Source organism: Clytia hemisphaerica, unplaced genomic scaffold (assembly GCF_902728285.1).
Source record: "Clytia hemisphaerica strain Z4C2 unplaced genomic scaffold, Clytia hemisphaerica genome assembly, whole genome shotgun sequence".
Lineage (NCBI taxonomy): Eukaryota > Metazoa > Cnidaria > Hydrozoa > Leptothecata > Clytiidae > Clytia > Clytia hemisphaerica.
Genome location: NW_027104166.1, coordinates 1,252,164 through 1,272,159, shown reverse-complemented (window position 1 = coordinate 1,272,159; position 19,996 = coordinate 1,252,164). Strand labels below are relative to the sequence as shown.

At 35.4% G+C, this 19,996-nt stretch overlaps 1 protein-coding gene across 1 annotated transcript in view; it reads left to right on the top strand.

Annotated features, from left to right (window-relative positions):
* LOC136814253 (NHL repeat-containing protein 2-like) overlaps positions 1-19,996 on the top strand; it is a 34,544-nt gene that overhangs the window by 6,375 nt on the left and 8,173 nt on the right. Inside the window, exons 2-6 of the mRNA XM_067070770.1 lie at positions 13,860-13,945; positions 14,485-14,707; positions 17,550-17,854; positions 18,488-18,620; positions 19,537-19,648. Coding sequence (XP_066926871.1) covers positions 13,860-13,945; positions 14,485-14,707; positions 17,550-17,854; positions 18,488-18,620; positions 19,537-19,648 — 859 coding nt within the window. The remainder of the gene's footprint in view (positions 1-13,859; positions 13,946-14,484; positions 14,708-17,549; positions 17,855-18,487; positions 18,621-19,536; positions 19,649-19,996) is intronic.

Sequence of the window (19,996 nt, the reverse complement as noted above, 5' to 3'; positions counted from 1 at the left end):
TATATTTCGATTGTTCTTATTCCTCTGTTTAAATACTTCTGGGATGCAATCGACCTAACGTTTGATGTTTACATTTTCTATCAGTTGGAGAAAGGAAACGTTCTTGATAATGTGATCTATCGAAACGAGAATGTTAACAATTCAATCTACGGTTTCGCCCTTCTCGGATGTATATGCAAAGTATTCACTTGGAAGTTTTTCCAACATGTAGTTGAAAGTAAACGTGGTTTTGATGAAATTTCGTTCCTTCAATTTAAAAACATGGTATTAATGGCAAGTTTTATTTTCGAAGACGGTCCCGAAATGATTTTAGAATATTTTTATATCGAAAAATATGTCACTTCCTTTTCGTGGTTGTTGCTGGTTAAAGACGTCTTTATTAGTATTGTGGCAATCAGTACTTGCTTTAGTACATTGGTCTTTATACGTAAAGCTAAAGTGATCCGCTTAACATCTTATTATTTCAAAGGGCAAAAACCCACGGCTTCACACGTCTTTTATTGTATTTTAGTTTTATCATTTACAATTTCAAATGTTTTGAGAGTTGGCGGTGCATGTTATCAATATATCACCAAAAAATTAAAAAGTTCCTGCTTTGTTGTCGACAATGGTGTTATTTTACAAGCTCCATTTACTGTTGGATGTTTGCGTGAAATTGATTATTTTATCATTGTTATGGCTGGAATACCATTGGTTTTATTCGCTTATGCATTTTTGATGAACTTTCTTTTGGGTTGTATTTGGTTCCATTCTGACAGAAAGTATGGGAAAGGGGACCCCGATCATATCATAAGGAGAAATAACCGAAATGAGAAATGTTTTCTACATTTGATTGAATCCCACGGAGGCCTAATGACAAGGTTCTTTCGTTCTTCTGGAAGAACAACGGTCAACTTCTTTGCTAATATATTATATCATTCCTCCCGGTTAATGGATTCTATCAGACCATGCATAAGGAGCTTGAAACCATCAGAGGAGGAATCCACACCTAACAGTCCAAGAACTACGACGCAACCGCTATTGCCACCATTGCTTGATCTCAAAGATCCTCGTCTTTGTTATGAAACTGTACTTTGACTAGCCTGGTTACACGTTTCTTTATAAGAACATTCAAAGTTTTAAGCAATGTCATTCAGCTGTCCTAATAATTAAGAAAAGAAATGATTTACATTTTGCTTTATGCAAGTGTAAAAACAACTTCTTGAAAAAACACCAAAATTAATATTATATTATTGTCTCCTTTTATTGTTATTTTTAGTCATTTTTGTATAATTTAGCTTCTAGTATGGTTTTTATATGAATGTTCTAAGAAGTTTCAATTATTCTTACTTATTCATACATATTTTTTTATAAGCATAAAAACAAAAATCCAAAAGCTGGCTCAGTCAGAGATGCGAGAGATTGACAAGGCTGAAAAATGCTTGAACGATGCTTATATCCTAAGCAATATTTTAAGGAAATTCCAAAAATCCGTAAAATCCCAGCCAAAAACGGAAAATTTAGGCTGAAGGCAATTCTTAAATTTTTACCATATCTGAGCCTAGATATGTTTATTTATAAGTGCAATTCTTATAAAAGAACAACATGAAGCTTCAAAAATTTACCTTATAATCACTGGTGACTGGAATTTTCTTGAATTTCAGGAGTTACCACCTCAAAATACCCTTGATTTTGATTATGGGGTTTGGCATATCTTTTATAAACTACAGCAAGAATCAGAAAAAGTTTTTTGCTTGGCCCCTCCTATCTTCACCCAAGACCAGACGGATGTATGAAGCTTTAACACTGACTTCCTCTGACTTTCTTTTGAGAAATAATTTTTTTTCAAATTTTTCAGAAATTTAGAACAAACTTTTTACTTCTAATCCCAGATTTTAAGGGGGTACTTAGTATTCAGGTACTATGATAATGAACTATAGAAGCATCTATTAAAATTTTCAAGGGAGAGGGCTGGAGAGAGTAACTGATTCGGCACCGGCACCCATACAGGGGACTGATTTATTGCGAGGTATTTTGAAAATAATCAAGAACAATATAAAACAGGGGGGGGGGTCGGTAGTAAAATCTCAGACATAATGACGTTTACTACGGTGGTGGTGTGACGAAAAGTCGAAAAAATACTAAAATGGGTGGTATCTATGTGTTAAATTAAAAAAAAAATTACTACCTGGGTAGTTAAAACTGGTAAAATTAGCAAATTTTAGCTATTTTTTGTAATTTTTTAAATATTTTGGATGACTTTTCTGAAAAAATCTGAAAATTTTTATAATTTGAAAACATTTTCTGTTGGAAAGTTGTTTGCTGCAAACAAAAAATTCTCGAAATTTTTTGTCAATATGAAAAAGACTTTAATTCTAAGGGCAAAACATTAATTTTTGCACTACGTGAAAAATGTGTCACAGAAATAATCACTTTTTAGCTTTTTTTTGCAAAATCAGTCCGAAAAGCAACCAAAAAATAGGTGGTCTCCATGACAAATTGTCCCAAAAACTTTTACTACCAGGGTAGTAAAATACCTCTTCCAAGAGTCTGGGTGATGGTATGTAAAAATCCATAAAAATCCTTTTACTACTCATATATGTCTGAAATTTTACTACCGACCCTACCCCCCCCTGTATAAAACAAAACAAAATATGGAATTTTTGTGAAAGTTTTGAGCATTGCTGCCAGTTGGGGATAATGGCCAATTTACAGAAAAATCTCAACGGTTTAAAGTCTAGATTCCAGAAGTAGAGCAATTCAAAATCCTATGCGGTTTGTGGACCTACCCTGGTGGGGATCCTATAAATTATGCAGAAGATGAGTAAAATTTTTAAAATTTGATGACGTCATAATTTTCAAAAAAAACTTAATTTTACAAATTTAAATTCTCAATGCCAATCATGTGTCAAAATTTGAAATAATTGGATAAATAATTCAGAAGTTATGAGCACTTTAAAATTTTGAGTTTTAAGTGATTTAGCTGGATTTTATGCCATGTTTCACAATAAAGTCATAAAACCTGATTTAGACGACCTATAACCCTAAAATTTGCACAAGTACTCTTAAACATTTTTATTAAAAGTCAGAAAATTTCAAATCGTTTCAAAAAATTTTCTCTGAGATATACACAAAAGAAAACCAGCGTGGCAGATTCTACCCCCTGGGGCAAACAGGGTTAACAGTTTAATTCTTATAAAATAAATGCTCAAATGAGTAGAATTTTTCGCAAATTGAGAAATTGGCTAGTCAGAAAAATCTGCCGTATTACTATTTTTACTCTGACTTGAATGATGGGTCTCCACCATCAGAATCATTACTGTAAAGGCAAAAAATAATTGAGTAGTTGAGCTCCAGCTTCTGGATTAGAAATAGCCTGGATATCCAAGCTCAAAATTTTAGAAAAAACAAAATTTACCTCAACATACAAAGTTCTAAAATTATAGAGCTTGGTCACCCTAGAGAATGAAAGTGCAAACCCTTGTTTCCAAAACTTTCCTTGCCGCCCCAGGGCAGCAAAACAGAACTTAATAAAAGCAGCCTTACAAGATCTAAAACCATTTAAAACATCCAAAGATTACACCAGAGTCCATGAACAAGTTTGCATGCATTATCATGACCAACCATCAGACCATGTTTTCGTGGAAAACGAACTTGCCTCTGTTTACTTCTTTTTCATGTTTTCATGTAACAGAAAGCTCTATCTTTACTAGCAAGTGGAAGACTATCCTAATTTTGCTTCAGAATTGCTCCGTGCCGTGTAGATTGGTCCTTACGGCTTTAGCGAATTGAGCGCAAGCAAGCGGACTACATTCTCATATGGAGAATGCAAATCGCTCTAGGGAGACCAGGCTGTAAACCAGAACATAAAATATCAAAAACTAGACTGTGAAATAGTTTACAGCCTGGATATCCAGGCTAGATTAAAAAATGGCAGCGTAAAAGCTGATTAAAAATTGACTGTTTTGCTTACTCTTTGTTTTATACTCTCAAAGCCTATAATTTCTAAAAAAGGCAAAATATCTAATGTATTAGTCATTTTTATCACCTAAAATATCCAAATACACCAAAACCTACTTTAGCAATAATCATTGCCTTTGATAGACTCTGTTGTCTCTGTCCAAACTATTGATTTGATTGTAAAAAACTAATTAAGTATTACAAGACTGTTTCTAGTGAAGTAGATCCTTATCAAACTTAAAGCTTTAAAGAAATCATACTACTTGAGGGTAAAATTTGGCTACTTTAGCCCAAATTTTCCTAATTCTTGATTCAATAAACCAACGAAAAAAAAATTCTCACATATTGTATTTCCGATTTTTTTTGGATTTCTTGAATACTGTAATATATTCCAGGTATTTTGGAAAAAGGAAAATACTTTAGGGGAAGAAATTTACTTCGCGGGAAGAATCTTTTGCGGAATTTAATTTCGTGGTTCACAGCATAAAACTCGGAAGTTTCGTGGAATTTAATTTTGCGGTTGAGGGGATTTCTTTTTTTACAAGATAGCCTAATTTTGCCCTAAAAAAACCAATTTAAGAGGTGATTTTTTAAATCCTGAGAATTCGCGGCATTTAATTTCGCGGATTTGTCTAACAGAAAATGTACAACATGCCATAGTTTTGCTGGCTACATCATGCAGAAATTTGTGCATGGTAAATATGAGAAATTCACTATGGTCAGTGAATTTTAATATTTGCCACGCACAAATTATGAATTTCTACTTGATGTAGCACACAAGACTGTGACATGTTATACATATTCTGTTAGGCCAATTATCCTTAAGTCTTAAAATTTAAGAACCGCAATGAAAAAATTTGATGAAGTAGAAAATTAAGACTTTTGCGAGGAAGAGTATTTCAACTTTGAAGAGCTTATTTTCGGGGGAAGAAAAAATTTTGAAAATTCTTTGTTAAAAGTGTTAAAGAACCTAAAACATTTTATGTTTAAATACTAAAATCAATTTGTCGACTATGGTCAGAGCCCTTAAGGTACCCATCTCCGGCCAGGGATATGTAATAGCGGAGCTGGATAACGCACATTTGAAAAAGCCTTGTTCTATCTATGTACCCTGACATTAAAATTTGATATGGAATTTAACTTTTTTAATTACAAACTCGTGAAATTTGGATTTCCTCTTCGCCAATGATTCTACTGCCGCATTTATCCTTCACGATTAAAAACTTTTAATTATCAAGAGGGTCTGTAAAACATTGTGTGAATGGCAATTTAAAAAAATTAAAAACATTGTTTTCATTAGTATAAAAGTTGTAAGAAATTTCTTCTGTAAGATTGTAAATAGCAGGGGTGCCTCACTTTATAACTGTGATATTTTTAGATGGCAAGTCGGTATGTCTGATTATGGAAAAGTTTCAAGTCAATTGAAACAATATTTGTCAAAATATTTACATCCGAAATTTTTAAAGAAGAATCATGAAAGCTTCTCAAATTCATAACACACGCTGATAAAATTAGATTTCATTTACAAGGAAGCTTTTTGGGTATCTTTTGCAAATATTGTTTTAATGAGAAGCGGGAACATCATAGCAAAATATGTGCAGACATACTGCATGAATACTTTGTCAGCTTCATTTTTCTTATAAAAACCGAACACTCAAGGGGACAGAGATGGATTTCTATTATGATGAGTTTACAATAGAAAAGACAAAGAAGCAATCCGCTAAGGTATTCTCGTCCTTCATCCAGCTTCGCTATTACATATCTCTGCTCCGGTGTATCAAATGAAATCACCTGACCCAAACACACCAAAAACATAGATAGATTTTCAAGTTCAAAATTGCTAAGTGGCCTAAAACAGTTCGGGCCATACAATAGTTGGTCGTTTATGTCGCAGGCAGTGACAATCGAACAGTTCGATTATCGAACTAATCAAACTAATTTAATGGAACCAATTTGAACAATAGTTGTTCCATTCCTGACCCCAATCAAACACCTGGGAAACAAGAAACACAAAGTTTGATGACTGTTTGATGATAGTTTGATAAAAGTCGATCGAGGTTCTTTGAGTTCAATTATGGTTCGATCAGTTCGATTAAAGCTCGACGAAGTTTGATTGAAGCTGGACTAGTTCAATTTATTACTTTGTCACCCATTCTTTTTATATTCTGATGGCGTATCGCCCATGTTAAGGGCGCCCAAGCTTAAAAGGTGGGCCAATATCTATCCCATCGGAAAGGGGAAGCTGGAGTTTTTACTTACAGAACTCATTGTATACCATTTAGCCAAAAACCCAAAAAAGTGAAACAGAGAGGTTAGCGAACGCATTGATTCATTTAAAAGTTTACCTAAACAGACGATCAAAGCCAACAGTCTTTTTTCTGTGTTTTCTTCAATTGTTATCGAACTAATCAAACAAACAAAAAACAATAAACCTCTTTAAATACTCTACAAAAGACCAGAAAACATGATAGAAGTTTATACAGCAGCAACAAGTTTCACAAGTATGAACAGTCAATTGAGGGCGAGAAAGTGCCTACTTCGCAACATTAAAAAAGAACGACAAATTTAAAAAAGAACGACAAATTTCAACATCCACAACCCCGACCGAAAGTGACTGTACCAACCGTATTATACGGATTCATTCCTTTTTGTGTTTTGCGTATAATAACGACTAGCAGTTTATAAATACGCATGCGTTTTAACTTTGCTTTGAAGATGAAAAAATAGATGCGAAGTAGACACTTTTTCTATTAGGAGGACACTTTCTCTATTAGTGAATTAACATAATGTCAATTCCCAGTCAAGCAACCGTTGTGTTGTCAAGCCATTGCCATTGTTTACAAAGCCTTGGTTACACTTCTTTAACTTGTGCAGTTTAATTAAAGAAAGCGCTGGGTTTTTTATCTTTGTAAGCGAGTCCACCTTTAGAATATTGCCCGTAGTACGCTCGCAGCCAAAAGCCAACGCCTTAATTTGCGCCCCAAAAATTGTCTCGATAAATAAAAAAATACTTTCGCTATGCGAAATTAAGAATCAGTCACTCGTGCAACTATTCTCAAATTGCGCTTGTTATCATGTGATATATATTTTGTTTGTTGTGATATCAAAAACTTAAGAGTTTACCATAGACATAATATGCAATTGCGTTTGTTTTGGTTAGACATAATACGTTTATGTAGATGTTTTTTTAAGTTTGACATTGATTATCACATAGTATAAGAAACCCGCGGCTTTCTTATACTATGATTATCAGATTTTTATTAGAAAAACGCAGTTAAGTCTGGTATATGCTGGCTGTTTGACTTTCACAGACTAACATTCTAGTTACTGTATATATTTGCCTGAAGAGCTGGCATTTTTATTCTTGATCTCAATATGGGTACGAGCAGCGACAATTTTACGTTTTGTCACCAATTACCAGTCATCGTTGGGAACTCGACGTTTTGTGGTCTAAAGAATAAATGGACATCTCGTTTCAGTGAGCCTACTTTGTTGGCAATGACTATTATCCCTACAGCAATATATTGGATGGTTTTACTTGCTTTTGTCAAAACTTTGTACAAAACATTGATGAAATTAAGAGGAAAGAGCTTAAAAAAAACTAATCGATATTTTAAAAACGTTTTAAAATGTCATTGCCGATGTTGCAATCTCTACAGGGATGATATATTAAATGCAAAGTCGTATATTTCGTTTGTTCTTATTCCTCTGTTTAAATATTTCTGGGATGCAATCGATCTAACGTTTGATGTTTACATTTTCTATCAGTTGGAGAAAGGAAACATTCTTGATAATGTGATCTATCGAAACGAGAACGTTAACAATTCAATCTACGGTTTCGCCCTTCTCGGATGTATATGCAAAGTATTCACTTGGAAGTTTTTCCAACATTTAGTTAAAAGTAAACGTGGTTTTGATGAAATTTTGTTCCTTCAAGTTAAAAACATGGTATTAATGGCAAGTTTTATTTTCGAAGACGGTCCCGAAATGATTTTAGAATATTTTTATATCGAAAAATACATCACTTCCTTTTCGTGGTTGTTGCTGGTTAAAGACGTCTTTATTGGTATTGTGGCAATCAGTACATGTTTTAGTACATTGGTCTTTATACGTAAAGCTAGAGTGATACGCCCTACATCTTTTGACAAAGGGCAAAAACCCACGGCTTCACACGTCTTTTTTTGTATTTTAGTTTTATCATTTACAATTTCAAATGTTTTGAGAGTTGGCGGTGCATGTTATCAATATATCACCAAAAAATTGAAAAGTTCCTGCTTTGTTATCGACAATGGTGTCATTTTTCAAGCTCCATTTACTGTTGGATGTTTGCGTGAAATTGATTATTTTATCATTGTTATGGCTGGAATACCATTGGTTTTATTCGCTTATGCATTTTTGATGAACTTTCTTTTGGGTTGTATTTGGTTCCGTTCTGACAGAAAATACGGAAAAAGGAGCCCCGATAATATCTTCCATAGCCGATGTTTTCGACATTTGCTTGAATGCCACGGAGGACTAATGACAAAGTTCTTTGTTTCATCTGGAAGACTAACGGTCAACTTCTTTGATAATGTATTATATCATTCCTCCCGATTAATGGATTCTATTAGACCATGCAAAAGGAGCTTGAAACCATCAGAGGAGGAATCTACACCTAACAGTCCAAGAACTATGCAACCGCTATTGCCACCATTGTTTGATCTCAAAGATGTTCGTCTTTGTTATGAAACTGCACTTTGACAAGCCTGGATGCACGTTTTTTTAAAAGAAGATTCAAAGTTTTAAGCATAAAAATATTCTTAACATGTTCTTGTTTTCTTATTTTTAAGTATTTTTGTCCATTCTCCTAAGAAATCGGGAATTTTAAGAGTCAGTTTTCATATAGATTGTTATTATATAAATAATTTTATTATTTTAATGTAACTGCTTGGTTCAAATTTTTGTTCAGCTGTACGCAGAGAAATGGGATGGAATAGAAAAAGTGCTTCTCTGATAACCCGAAGTGTCTGATCGTGTCTTTTGAAAACTCCTTTGTTTTAGCTTTGATTTGGTCGTTACCAAAAGTTCAGAAAAAAACGGCTCGCCATGCGAAGAGGGCTGGTTTCTATATGCTGTGTTTATAAAAGTGGTTTTACGTTTTTGGTTTTTGATCCATTACTTTTTAAACTTTCAGTATCCAGTAACAAATTTTACACTAATTTGTAGTCTGAAAAATTCTTATCACAATGACACCAAATTATTTCTAAAAAATTTGATAGAAATTCATCAATGACAGATTTGATTTCTTATTTTCGTGCACTTTAGCTTTTAATCTAATTATGCGGTCATGATGCCGTTATATCATTAGAATCGCTAGAAAATTCTGAGCAAGAAAATATAGGTATCTTTTGGTATAAAAGAGGTCTCCCCAAAATATAAGCCCCTAAAGTTTAAGTTAATAGCCGTCTATTGTTCTGTTCAGTCTGTTTTTCCATCTCTTTACATTTCTCTGCTGTACGGAAGATTGAAAAGATTGACAGTTAGTACTTTGTGAACCCAATTTTTGGTACGTTCAAGAATACATCATCGCTATAGTCAATAGGCCAACATGCCTGAAAGAAAAGTTTTTGCTGAAAATTGAAACAGGTCAAAGTAACTATCGAACGGGAATCGTACGTTGCGCATCCCCTTTATCAAAACATATCAACAGGCATATATGGGCAGCTTATGTTAGAGTAAGCAAGCAGCCTATTGTCATCGCTAGCCACGTGCAAACCTCACTGCAAATATGTATGAAATAGGTTGATAATAGGTTTGATAATCTGAATCGCAGAACCTCTATAGATATACATTGTGTCTGATAAAAAAGCGAAAAATCTTTATACAAATGAAAATCCTGATGATTTATGCGTAATTATATGACTTGTATACTTAATATTACAATCTATTCAATCATCTTGGGAATTGAATATCTATTGATTGAACAGAAAATTTCAAACTTATTTCCATTACACTAAGCCCAATTTGATAATGAGTTTTGAGGATTTTACTTTATATAGAAATTGGTCGGCTTTTTTTGGGACACACTGTATTTCTTACTTGAAATTTTTTCGTAAATTTTCAAATATTCCGATGGCAGATTTGCGGACGGCAAATTTTTTTTCCGTCAGCGGACGCAGACCTGATTTAGCGGCCGAAGACCTGAATCAACGGGCGAATACCTGAATTAACGGTCGAAAACCTGAATCAACGGCCGAAGACCTGATTTAGCAAGTCACCGGTCGAATACATGATAGACAAGTATCAGGGGGGGGTCAGGGTCATGATTCGCCGGAAATTCGGCCGTCGAAATAGTTCCTCGGCCGGCGAAATATTTGTCCGGCCGGCGGAAATGTTATCCGGCCGGTGGAAAATTGACCGTCGGAATAGTCATCCGGCCAGCGGAACAGTCGTCCGGCCGCCGAAATAGTCATCCGGCCCGCGGAAAATTGGCCGTCGGAAAAGTTATCAGGTCCGCAGAAATTGAGGTCGAGTTATTTTTTCGAGCAACGAAAAAACGAAAAAACTAGGCTGCTGGCATCCACTAACGGATTCGTGCTCCTTATATATACTACCTGGGGTTTTGTAGAGGTCTGCGATTCAGACTACGAAAAAACGAGTTATGATAACATTTTCCGTAAATTTGGTTTAAATTATGATGTCATTGTCATTATATCAATATCGTTACTCGTTTGTTTTTTTGCTCCCCGATAAGAAACAGATAGCTATTTGTGGTTCGAAGGGGAATTCCCACATAAAGATTAAAAGTTTTGTTTTTTCTGAAAGCTATCATGCATGTCTCCCGTGATACTTTTTGCAATAATTTCCATTTAAAGTACTTTGCTATTGACATTTTTGACTGCTGATGTGTTAATATAGACCATTTCGTAAATTACGTCACAAACATCACTTGCCTCGTATTCAAACAATTACCATGGTGATTATGTCTCTTGAGACATTAAATGATTTTTTTTATGAATAGGAAGTAGTTTTAATAAAATCCGCTGAGAGTTAATCACCATTGCAATAATTTCAAAACGAGGTAACTGATGTTAAGAGCCATTTTTTTAAGAGTCTTCAGGGTGTGATACCTCACCCTCTTGGATTTTGCTGAAATTTAGACCAAATGATCTATCACACAAGAAAATAAGACCCTGAAAATTTCACCTTGATATCTCAAGTAGTTTTGAAGATACAGCGTCTCAAAGATAGGCTACTAAGCGAAAATTGCCCCCTAAAAATCATGAACTCTGGTGGGGAGCAGATTTTGAAAGCAAATGAATTTTTATTCAAGTACATTAGAAAGCTGATTTACAATGGATTTCAAGAACTTTTTGTAGGGAATCAGAAAAAATCAAATTGAGTCTCCAAAATTTTCCCCGAAAATCTCTAGCACCTCCTGTAGAGGGCTTCAAACTTTTTCGTAATCTGGGTTTGGAAGCACTTTTAGCTGGCTGCTGATGGTCCTTGGGACTTTTTTGAAGCAAACTTTTGACCTGGAGTGGTTTACTGGTGGGTTTTGGCCACAAAAATAACATTTTCAGGATTTCCATCTTTGCGTAACCGTCAAAAATGGCCGAAAAAATTGCTATTTTGACAGACCTGGAGCAAAATTCAAGATGTCGTATCTTTTTAAGGCAACACCAAATGTTTTTGAAACTTTCAGCAAGGCTTCCTTAGTAGGTCTAGTTTATAGCCTCAAAAAATCACAGTGGGCATTTGAAGTCTCTTAAAGATATGATCAATTGAAAATTTGCTTAACTTCGTTGTTTTCTCCCTCTTAAAATGCTAAATCAGGCCCACTTAAGGGCTCTAACAGGATAATTTTTGTCAAAATATTGGTTGGTCTTCTCTAGCCAACTAATCATTGGCATTAGGGGAACAACTGAAAAAGATTTCAGGTCATTTCCATCAACAGATGACATTTTATGACTGTTTCTTTATTTTTAAGTACAGAATATGTAAAAGAATGAGACTGGCATCTGGCCTTTCCTACCATTCCAGAGCCCATATTTCCAGGAAACGCCTCAACCTTTCACAGTTTGGTGAATAATAATCTTAAATATAAGCAGGTTACTTCAACTAAATGGGTTTAACAGTTCTTAATTCCTATTCAAAAACTTTTTAGACTCATTCAGAAATCCTACTTTGACAATTATTTTCGCTTTACCGCAAAATAGTCCAAGTGTTGTGATAAGCTTTAGACTGTCCAATATTTCTTGTCCAGAAGATTTAAACAGCATTGTTTGCAGTATATCATAAATTATCACCCAAGTAATGTTGCTTAGTTATTTAAGAATCAACAAGTAAGACTGTTAGTGTACACTATTATAGAGATATTGGACAGTCTAAAAGCTAATCACGACACTTGGACTTATAAATTTTTAAAGCGCAAATTATTGTCAAAGTAGGATTTCTGAATGAGTCTAAAAAGTTTTTGAATAGGAATTGAGTACCGTTAAACCTTTTAAGTTGAAGTAACCTGCTTATATTTAAGATTAATATTCACCAAACTGTGAAAGGTTGAGGTTTTTTCTGGAAATATAGGCCCTGGAATGGTAGGAAAGGCCAGATGTCAGTCTCATTTTTTACATATTCTGTACTTAAAAATAAAGAAACAGTCATAAAATGTCATCTGTTGATGGAAATGACCTGAAATCTTTTTCAGTTGTTCCCCTAATGCCAATGATTAGTTGGCTAGAGAAGATCAACCAATATTTTGACAAAAATTATCCTGTTAGAGCCCTTAAGTGGGCCTGATTTAGCATTTTAAGAGGGAGAAAACAACGAAGTTAAACAAATTTTCAATCGATCATATCTTTAAGAGACTTCAAATGCCCACTGTGATTTTTTGAGGCTATAAACTAGACCTACCAAGGAAGCCTTGCTGAAAGTTTCAAAAAAATTTGGTGTTGCCTTAAAAAGATACGACATCTTGAATTTTGCTCCAGGTCCAAAACCCACCAGTAAACAACTCCAGGTCAAAAGTTTGCTTCAAAAAAGTCCCAAGGACCATCAGCAGCCAGCTAAAAGTGCTTCCAAACCCAGATTACGAAAAAGTTTGAAGCCCTCTACAGGAGGTGCTAGAGATTTTCGGGGGAAATTTTGGATACTCAGTTTGATTTTTTCTGATTCCCTACAAAAAGTTCTTGAAATCCACTGTAAATCAGCTTTCTAATGTACTTGAATAAAAATTCATTTGCTTTCAAAATCTGCTCCCCACAAGAGTTCATGATTTTTAGGGGTCAATTTTCGCTTAGTAGCCTAGCCTATCTTTGAGACACTATATCTGCAAAACTACTTGAGATATCAAGGTGAAATTTTCAGAGTCTTATTTTCTTGTGTGATAGATCATTTGGTCAAAATTTCATCAAAATTTAAGAGGGTGAGGTATCAGACTTTCTTTATTCTGAAGATTTAAAAAAAAATGGCTCTTAACGTAATTTATGAAAAGGTCTATTCAGCTTGGATTATTTTATATTCGGGGGAAATACCCAGATAACAACTAAAAATGTTACATGGGTAATTCCATGGAACCACAAGCAATTATTACATGTATAAAACAATATCGAAAATGTTTTATCTTTGTGTCTAAGATGCAATAGATAGAACGTAGGACTAGGGTCTTTTAGCTCGCGGAAGCTTATCGTAATACTTTCGAATTTTTAGGTTGCACTTAAGTGCAAGAAAACAAAATGTAAAATACCAAGCTAATTGCATTGATCTAGTTAAGGACGGAAAAGCCATGTAAAGTCTTTAAAAAAAACGCCTACATCCTCGAGGAGAGGCGTTTATATAAAGCACGATGCTGTTAGTGGATAGGAGCAGCTTAGGTGAAAATTTTGGGCTTCTTTTTTGCTATATCTTTTAACTTTCATAAGCTTCATCTTCTTTCACAATAGAACTTCATGAGTTGGAATCGAAACATACGATCGAAGATGGTTTAGCTGTTATTGGTGTTCACTCTGCCAAGTTTCCAAATGAAAAGGTAAATCTTCTAGAGTGTGTACAGTGATCTAGTGGGAATGCGAATTTCAAAAGTTGCCACCTTGTCGCAGTAGAAGTGCAAATTTTGATATTATACACCCCCTTCTCACAGACTTCAGGTACCCTCGCCCAATGGAAAAATTGGCCAGTGGAAAATTATACTCCAATTTTTGTCCCCATTGAAAATAAACAAGTAAACAAATCCTCAATGTAAATTATTGCGCTATTTTTTCCCACTAGATTTCCTCACTTGAAAACCATGGAACTCAAATACCTAACCATGAAAAAACGTGGGGAAATCAACCCCATCGATTTTCAGTCCTTCTTTTACCCCCCACTGGCTGAAAATATCCTACCGGGTCTGTGAGAAGATAATGTTTCTTTATGCTTGATACGGCCGCAGTGTGATAAAAGGAAAACTAACTTAAACTAGTTTTCCTGTGAGTTTATGCGCGAGGAATTCAATCTCATACCCAGCAGAGCCCACTTAGGTACATTACTTTTTTGACTAAGTTACCCTATGCAATATTTTCATTATAGGTGGTTGACAATATTTTGAGTGCAGTTCTTCGTTACGATATCTCCCATCCAGTTCTCAATGATGGTGAAGCTGAGTTATGGAACGCCATGTCTATCAGGTGCTGGCCAACCTTTGTCATTGTCAGTCCTGAGGGTATACCTCTGTTGTATCTGGTGGGTGAAACTCATAAAGAAACACTCTTCAAATTTGTTGAAATTGCGTTAAAGTATTATGGAGATAAAGGTGTGTATTTTTTAAATCCTATCTAGCTTTATGTGAGCCCTGAAGACAGCTTCTCGATCCCTGCCAACCAAAATCTTTAATAGGAATTTTACGTATTCGGTACACTAATGGCGCCACTACTCAATGTGGGTCATCTTTTTCGATCGATTGAGCAACGGCAGTGTATCTCATAAATCCGGAATCGAATAGTTGTTTCAATGGGTATGAGATCTCTAAAAACTTTGATTATCAAAGATGGTGGAAATGAATCCCGGGTGTCTAAAGTGTTTTAAGTAAGTGTCAATGTTGGAACCAGAGTTGTTACTCTGAAACTTTTCTCTAACTCGACATCCGAGTTCATCTTAAAGTTTACCGCACTGAGGATAGCTTTCTCCACAGGGAAAAAGTATGGAAATCACATGCTTGGTAAAACTGATTTCCGAGCATGTGACCCTGCAAAAAATCACATGCGTGTGAAAATGCAATTCACAAGCCATCTTTTCTCAACTTAAATGGAGTGTCTGACTAGATCTAAAATCACAAATAGGATTGTTTGTCTTTCTTAGAGAGAGAGGTTTAATACCCTAAAAGTAACTCACTTCTATTCTATTTAACAAGTGAGAAAAGATGGATTATGAATTACATTTTCACACGCATGTGATTTTTTGCAGGATCACATGCTCGGAAATTGGTTTTCACACGCATGTGATTCACCGATTTTTTCCTGTGCTCTCGGTTACGTGCAAATGTTCAAATCGAAATAGTCATTATAAAAAGCATAGTCATTATAAAAACACTGGTCTGGAAGGCTTTTGTCTCTTTTTATTGTTAAAAGATGGAGCTTACGTACCAAAATCAGTTTATTTTCCAAACTTTTTTATCATGTGATTAGGAAATAGACCAATCCCAAGAGGAGATTTTGGCAACGTGATCAAAAAGTATGCAAATCGCAACTTGCCTTTTGTTTGCCCTTTGTTTGTAACAAAAGAAATTTGGACAAAAAGCTAAAGCAATACATTGCCAGACTGGGGTTTTTTATAATGACTATGATATCATTACGGGGTCAAATTTCCGAAACAAGTTATTTTGCATGGGTTGGTGAAAAAATCAAGTTTATTTTCAATAAGTTGGAAATTAATTCTGTCAAAGTCGTTACTAAATTGCTAAAATGTTTCGAGAATTTTGAAGAAATAAATAAACCGGCTGCGCTGGAAGCTCCGGCTTAAAAGATGTGAAAGATGAGCTTGTTGAGTTAGTTGTGTTAGAACGTTGCCCACAAACTACTAATCATAACAGATCAGAAAGCAAAGTAATAATTCTATTGCAGAGCGAGTATGAGAAATAATCTTAACAAATAAATAAACCAGCTGGAAGTTTAGCTCTTCTAAGTGATTACACATGCACTTTCTTGCCTAAAGAACCAACCCCACCCCCCCGCCCATTCAGAAGTGAATATTTCCAAGTTCTTATAAATTTATTTTTTTCTAAACTTGCCAATAGCGAAGCCATGATGCGCCGTTGATTTGATTGTCCGGATAAAATTTTGGGGAGAAAAATAGCCTAAATTAGAGGCCATGGCTTTTAGCTAAGCATCATTTTTTCTGTTGGGATAATACTTGGAGGAGAGTAGGATAAACCAAATAAAATGGTACAATAGTGTGTATGTAATAAATAGTGGTATATTTGGAAAAAAACCTGTTTCGGGTTTGAAAAATCTTCAAAAGGAATGGTCGCCCCAATGAAATTACGACAAAGTCCAAAAAATATAATTTTCAGTTATAACACTGTGAAAATTTCTCCGATCTTGTCCAAATTTATACAGGAATTGTGTTTTAGTATCCTTTACTGAATTCTCATAGTGATATGTTTGTAAAAAATCTGTGTCGGGTTTGAAAAATCAAAAGGAACGGTCGCAAGCCGCAATGAAATTACGACAAAGTCCAAAAACAATCATTTTCAGCCATAACACTGTGAAAATTTCTCCAATATTGTTCAAATTTTCACAGGAATTGTATTTTAGTATCCTTTACTGAATTCTCATAGTGATATGTTTGTAAAAAATCTTTGTCGGGTTTAAAGAATCAAACAAAGGAACGGTCGCCAGTCAACAATGATGAATACAAAACAGGATCATTTTCAGCCATAAACATAACACCACAAAAACTACTCAAATCGTTTTGAAATTTGCACTGTAATGTTGTAATTTTAGTATTCTCTTCTAAATTCCAATGGATGTGTGTTTGAAAGTTTCACTGTCAAGTTAGTCTACCTACAGCGTTTTATGGTTTTGTTTAGCCATATGCAAGATTTAAGCACTCGACCAGCTGACGATTCATGGCCAAAATTTCTCCAAAGTCTTTCCACATTGTTAAAGAGCCAATATGCATCAAACTTCTCATAAATCATGATGAAAATGATCAATTTTTCACTGAGATTTGCCAGTATTTGTTACACAGTCAGCTAGTCCACTTTCGGCAGCCATCTTTTTCTTAAATACTTTCGGTCGATCAAATCACAGTATTATTGGAATCAGATAATCCGTTTTTATTAAATCGGAATAGATCATCGGATTAGATAAACAAACAAAAAATGTCTTGACCGTCGTCGTCGGACGAGAGAGAATTTAAGGCTCCTAGGCCGGAGCAAAAAACATATCTGAGGGCTGGAAAAAAACCAAAATGAGTCCGTTTTGAACCGTGGTTCAGGCATATATCCATGTCTTGCAAACCTAGTCTAGTTTGTAATTTAACTCCTTTTCTTAGTTTACATACCCGTACAGGGTAAGCTGGCCTCTAAGCTTCCCACTGAAAATTAGCAATAATCTTAGTCTAAAGCTTTTCATATATTATTTCTTCACCACCAGGAATGATCAGTAACCATACACTACCCATCAGTTTAGCCAAAGACAATCTCAAAACTGGACTATTGAAATTCCCTGGCAAAATCGCTATCGATAAAAGCGGGACACATTTTGCAGTGTCAAACACAGGAAATCATAACATATTACTTTTCGATGACACTGGGATAGTCTACTCGAAAATTGGGACAGGAACCCCTGGTTTTGTTGACGGTAGTTCTGCTCATGCGCAGTTTAATGCACCACAAGGACTTTCATGGCATGGGGATGATATTTATGTGGCTGATACTGAAAACCATGCAATTCGGAAAGTAAGTAATTAGACGATCCTATCGTCTACACATTATCACTGAAAAAGGGAAGAATTCAGGAAGCGGGATAAATTTGAAAACGAGTTTACTTCGGGGCGGAGTAAACAGTGTTTACTTCGGGGCGGAGTAAACAGTGGCGGAGGTGTTGTTCCAAAACTCTACCGCTACTATTTTCCCGTAAACCGCCCTCGCGCCCTGACTCTGCGCATATATACTTTCCCGCGTTTACTGACCTTTAAACGGGCGATAGCATCGTCTAGTAAGTAATGCGATATTTACAAAAGCCAGTCTATAATTTGTCATGTGGATGTCAGCAGCCTACATTATGATATGGTCAATGGTGGTGAATCTTTTTACATTTTCGCCACTTCATTCCCTCAAATTTTAGACCCAGTGTAATTTTCAATATGGTTGCCGTTTATACATATAAGAACAAGTGAGTTTTGTGGCTGACATAATATTGTTTCTTAAAGTCTTCAAACTCTCGCTTCTTGAGATTAAAATCAGCATTTTCTTAGCCAGCTCCAAAATCTGAGGCTGGAGCTAATACTTGGGATTCAGTCGAAAGAGTCTCAGTTCTCTTTATAGAAATGTTTCTTCTCGAATGCTTTGAATAAATCTTCATTATTTCAGATCGATGCAACAACTGGATTGGTGACAACAATTACGGGGACTGGGCTCCAAGGTGATGATAAAGAAGGTGGGAAGTCTGGAACCGAACAAGAACTCAGTTCCCCATGGGATGTCGAGTTTGCTTCTGCTCCAGGTTGGTAACCGCATAGTACATAGTACGTATAAAACCCCGATCTGGAAGTCTTTTTGTTTCAATAGGTGTTTTTCAACAACCGGTAAACAGAGCTTTGCAGTGGACAAGGACAAAGAGAATCTTAACCTCCAAGTGTGGGAATTCTCTGGTATTACATCCACGTGATATCTTAAAATCCCATGGATGCTTTCAACTGTATAATTTAATTCCCACAAGATTTTATCCCATTAAAGGAGGCACTACTCTTTTCCCCGGTTTTCTCCGTAGCGTGTTTCCTCTATTAAGCGCAGCCCTCTATTAAGCGCAGCCATCTATTAAGCGCCGCATCTAAATTTTGAGTTTTGAAATATCCGTTGCGCTCTTATAAGCACACATTCAAATGCGGCCCTTATCAGACATTGATGATTAAATTAGTATATTAGGAGAGTAGGGGACATTGATTCTTTCTTGTAAGTTACCAATCCCCGATAGAGCCCCTAAATTTCATTATGAGACCTGCCTCTCTATGAATTTCAACCCATAGACTAATTAAATTTGTAGAATATATGTAAAAAACTTCAGGAATTTGGAAACTCAAATTTCGATTTACTGGTTTCTATTTCAGTAAAAAGAAGAATATAATTTTTTGCAATCAGACTAAGGGCTTGTTTCTTGCTTGACTAAATGAAGATTAAAATGTTTTTGGATTTCAGAATTAAAGCATTCATTCAATTGAGTCTTATTAGTTGAAAGAGCATCACGTGTTAACGAGGGTTCACGAAAAGTTTTTATGAGCTCGTTTTTCATCATTAGACATGCCTTGGGGTCGATTTGAACAGGTTTTGAGGTTTTCGAAATTTCATAAAGCCCTGTTAACACGTTTGAATATACTCGTAGTTGGCAACAAAACGTGTTAATACGATTTTTTCTCATTTAGGAGTGGACCAGGATAAAGAAGAAGGTCCAAAGAATTGTATGTACATAGCGGCTGCTGGGACACATCAAATATGGTCTTATTTCTTGGAAGATGGCTCATGGCTAAAGAAGGGGTAGGTGATAAAGTTGAAGTGGAAATTAGTCTGATTCACAGACATCTACACTTCCTTTTAAAGATTGATCAGAAACCTAAAGTCTGTCTCACATAATTTTCAGCGGAGATAAAAAGGCTGTAATTCTTGATAAAATTTTACCAGAAGTCCCTTTTTAGAAGTCCAAAATGGAACTTTCATGGATGTTAATAGGGCATTTTCACACGCACAAAACTTGTATCTTTGTTCGACTATTAGCGTGGCTAGGCATGGAAGCTATTCAAACGGTACAGGATCTATAGAGTGAGTTTTCGCCGGTTATTCGAGCTAAATCTATGACGCCGTGAAATTGCCGAAACTCACCCCGTG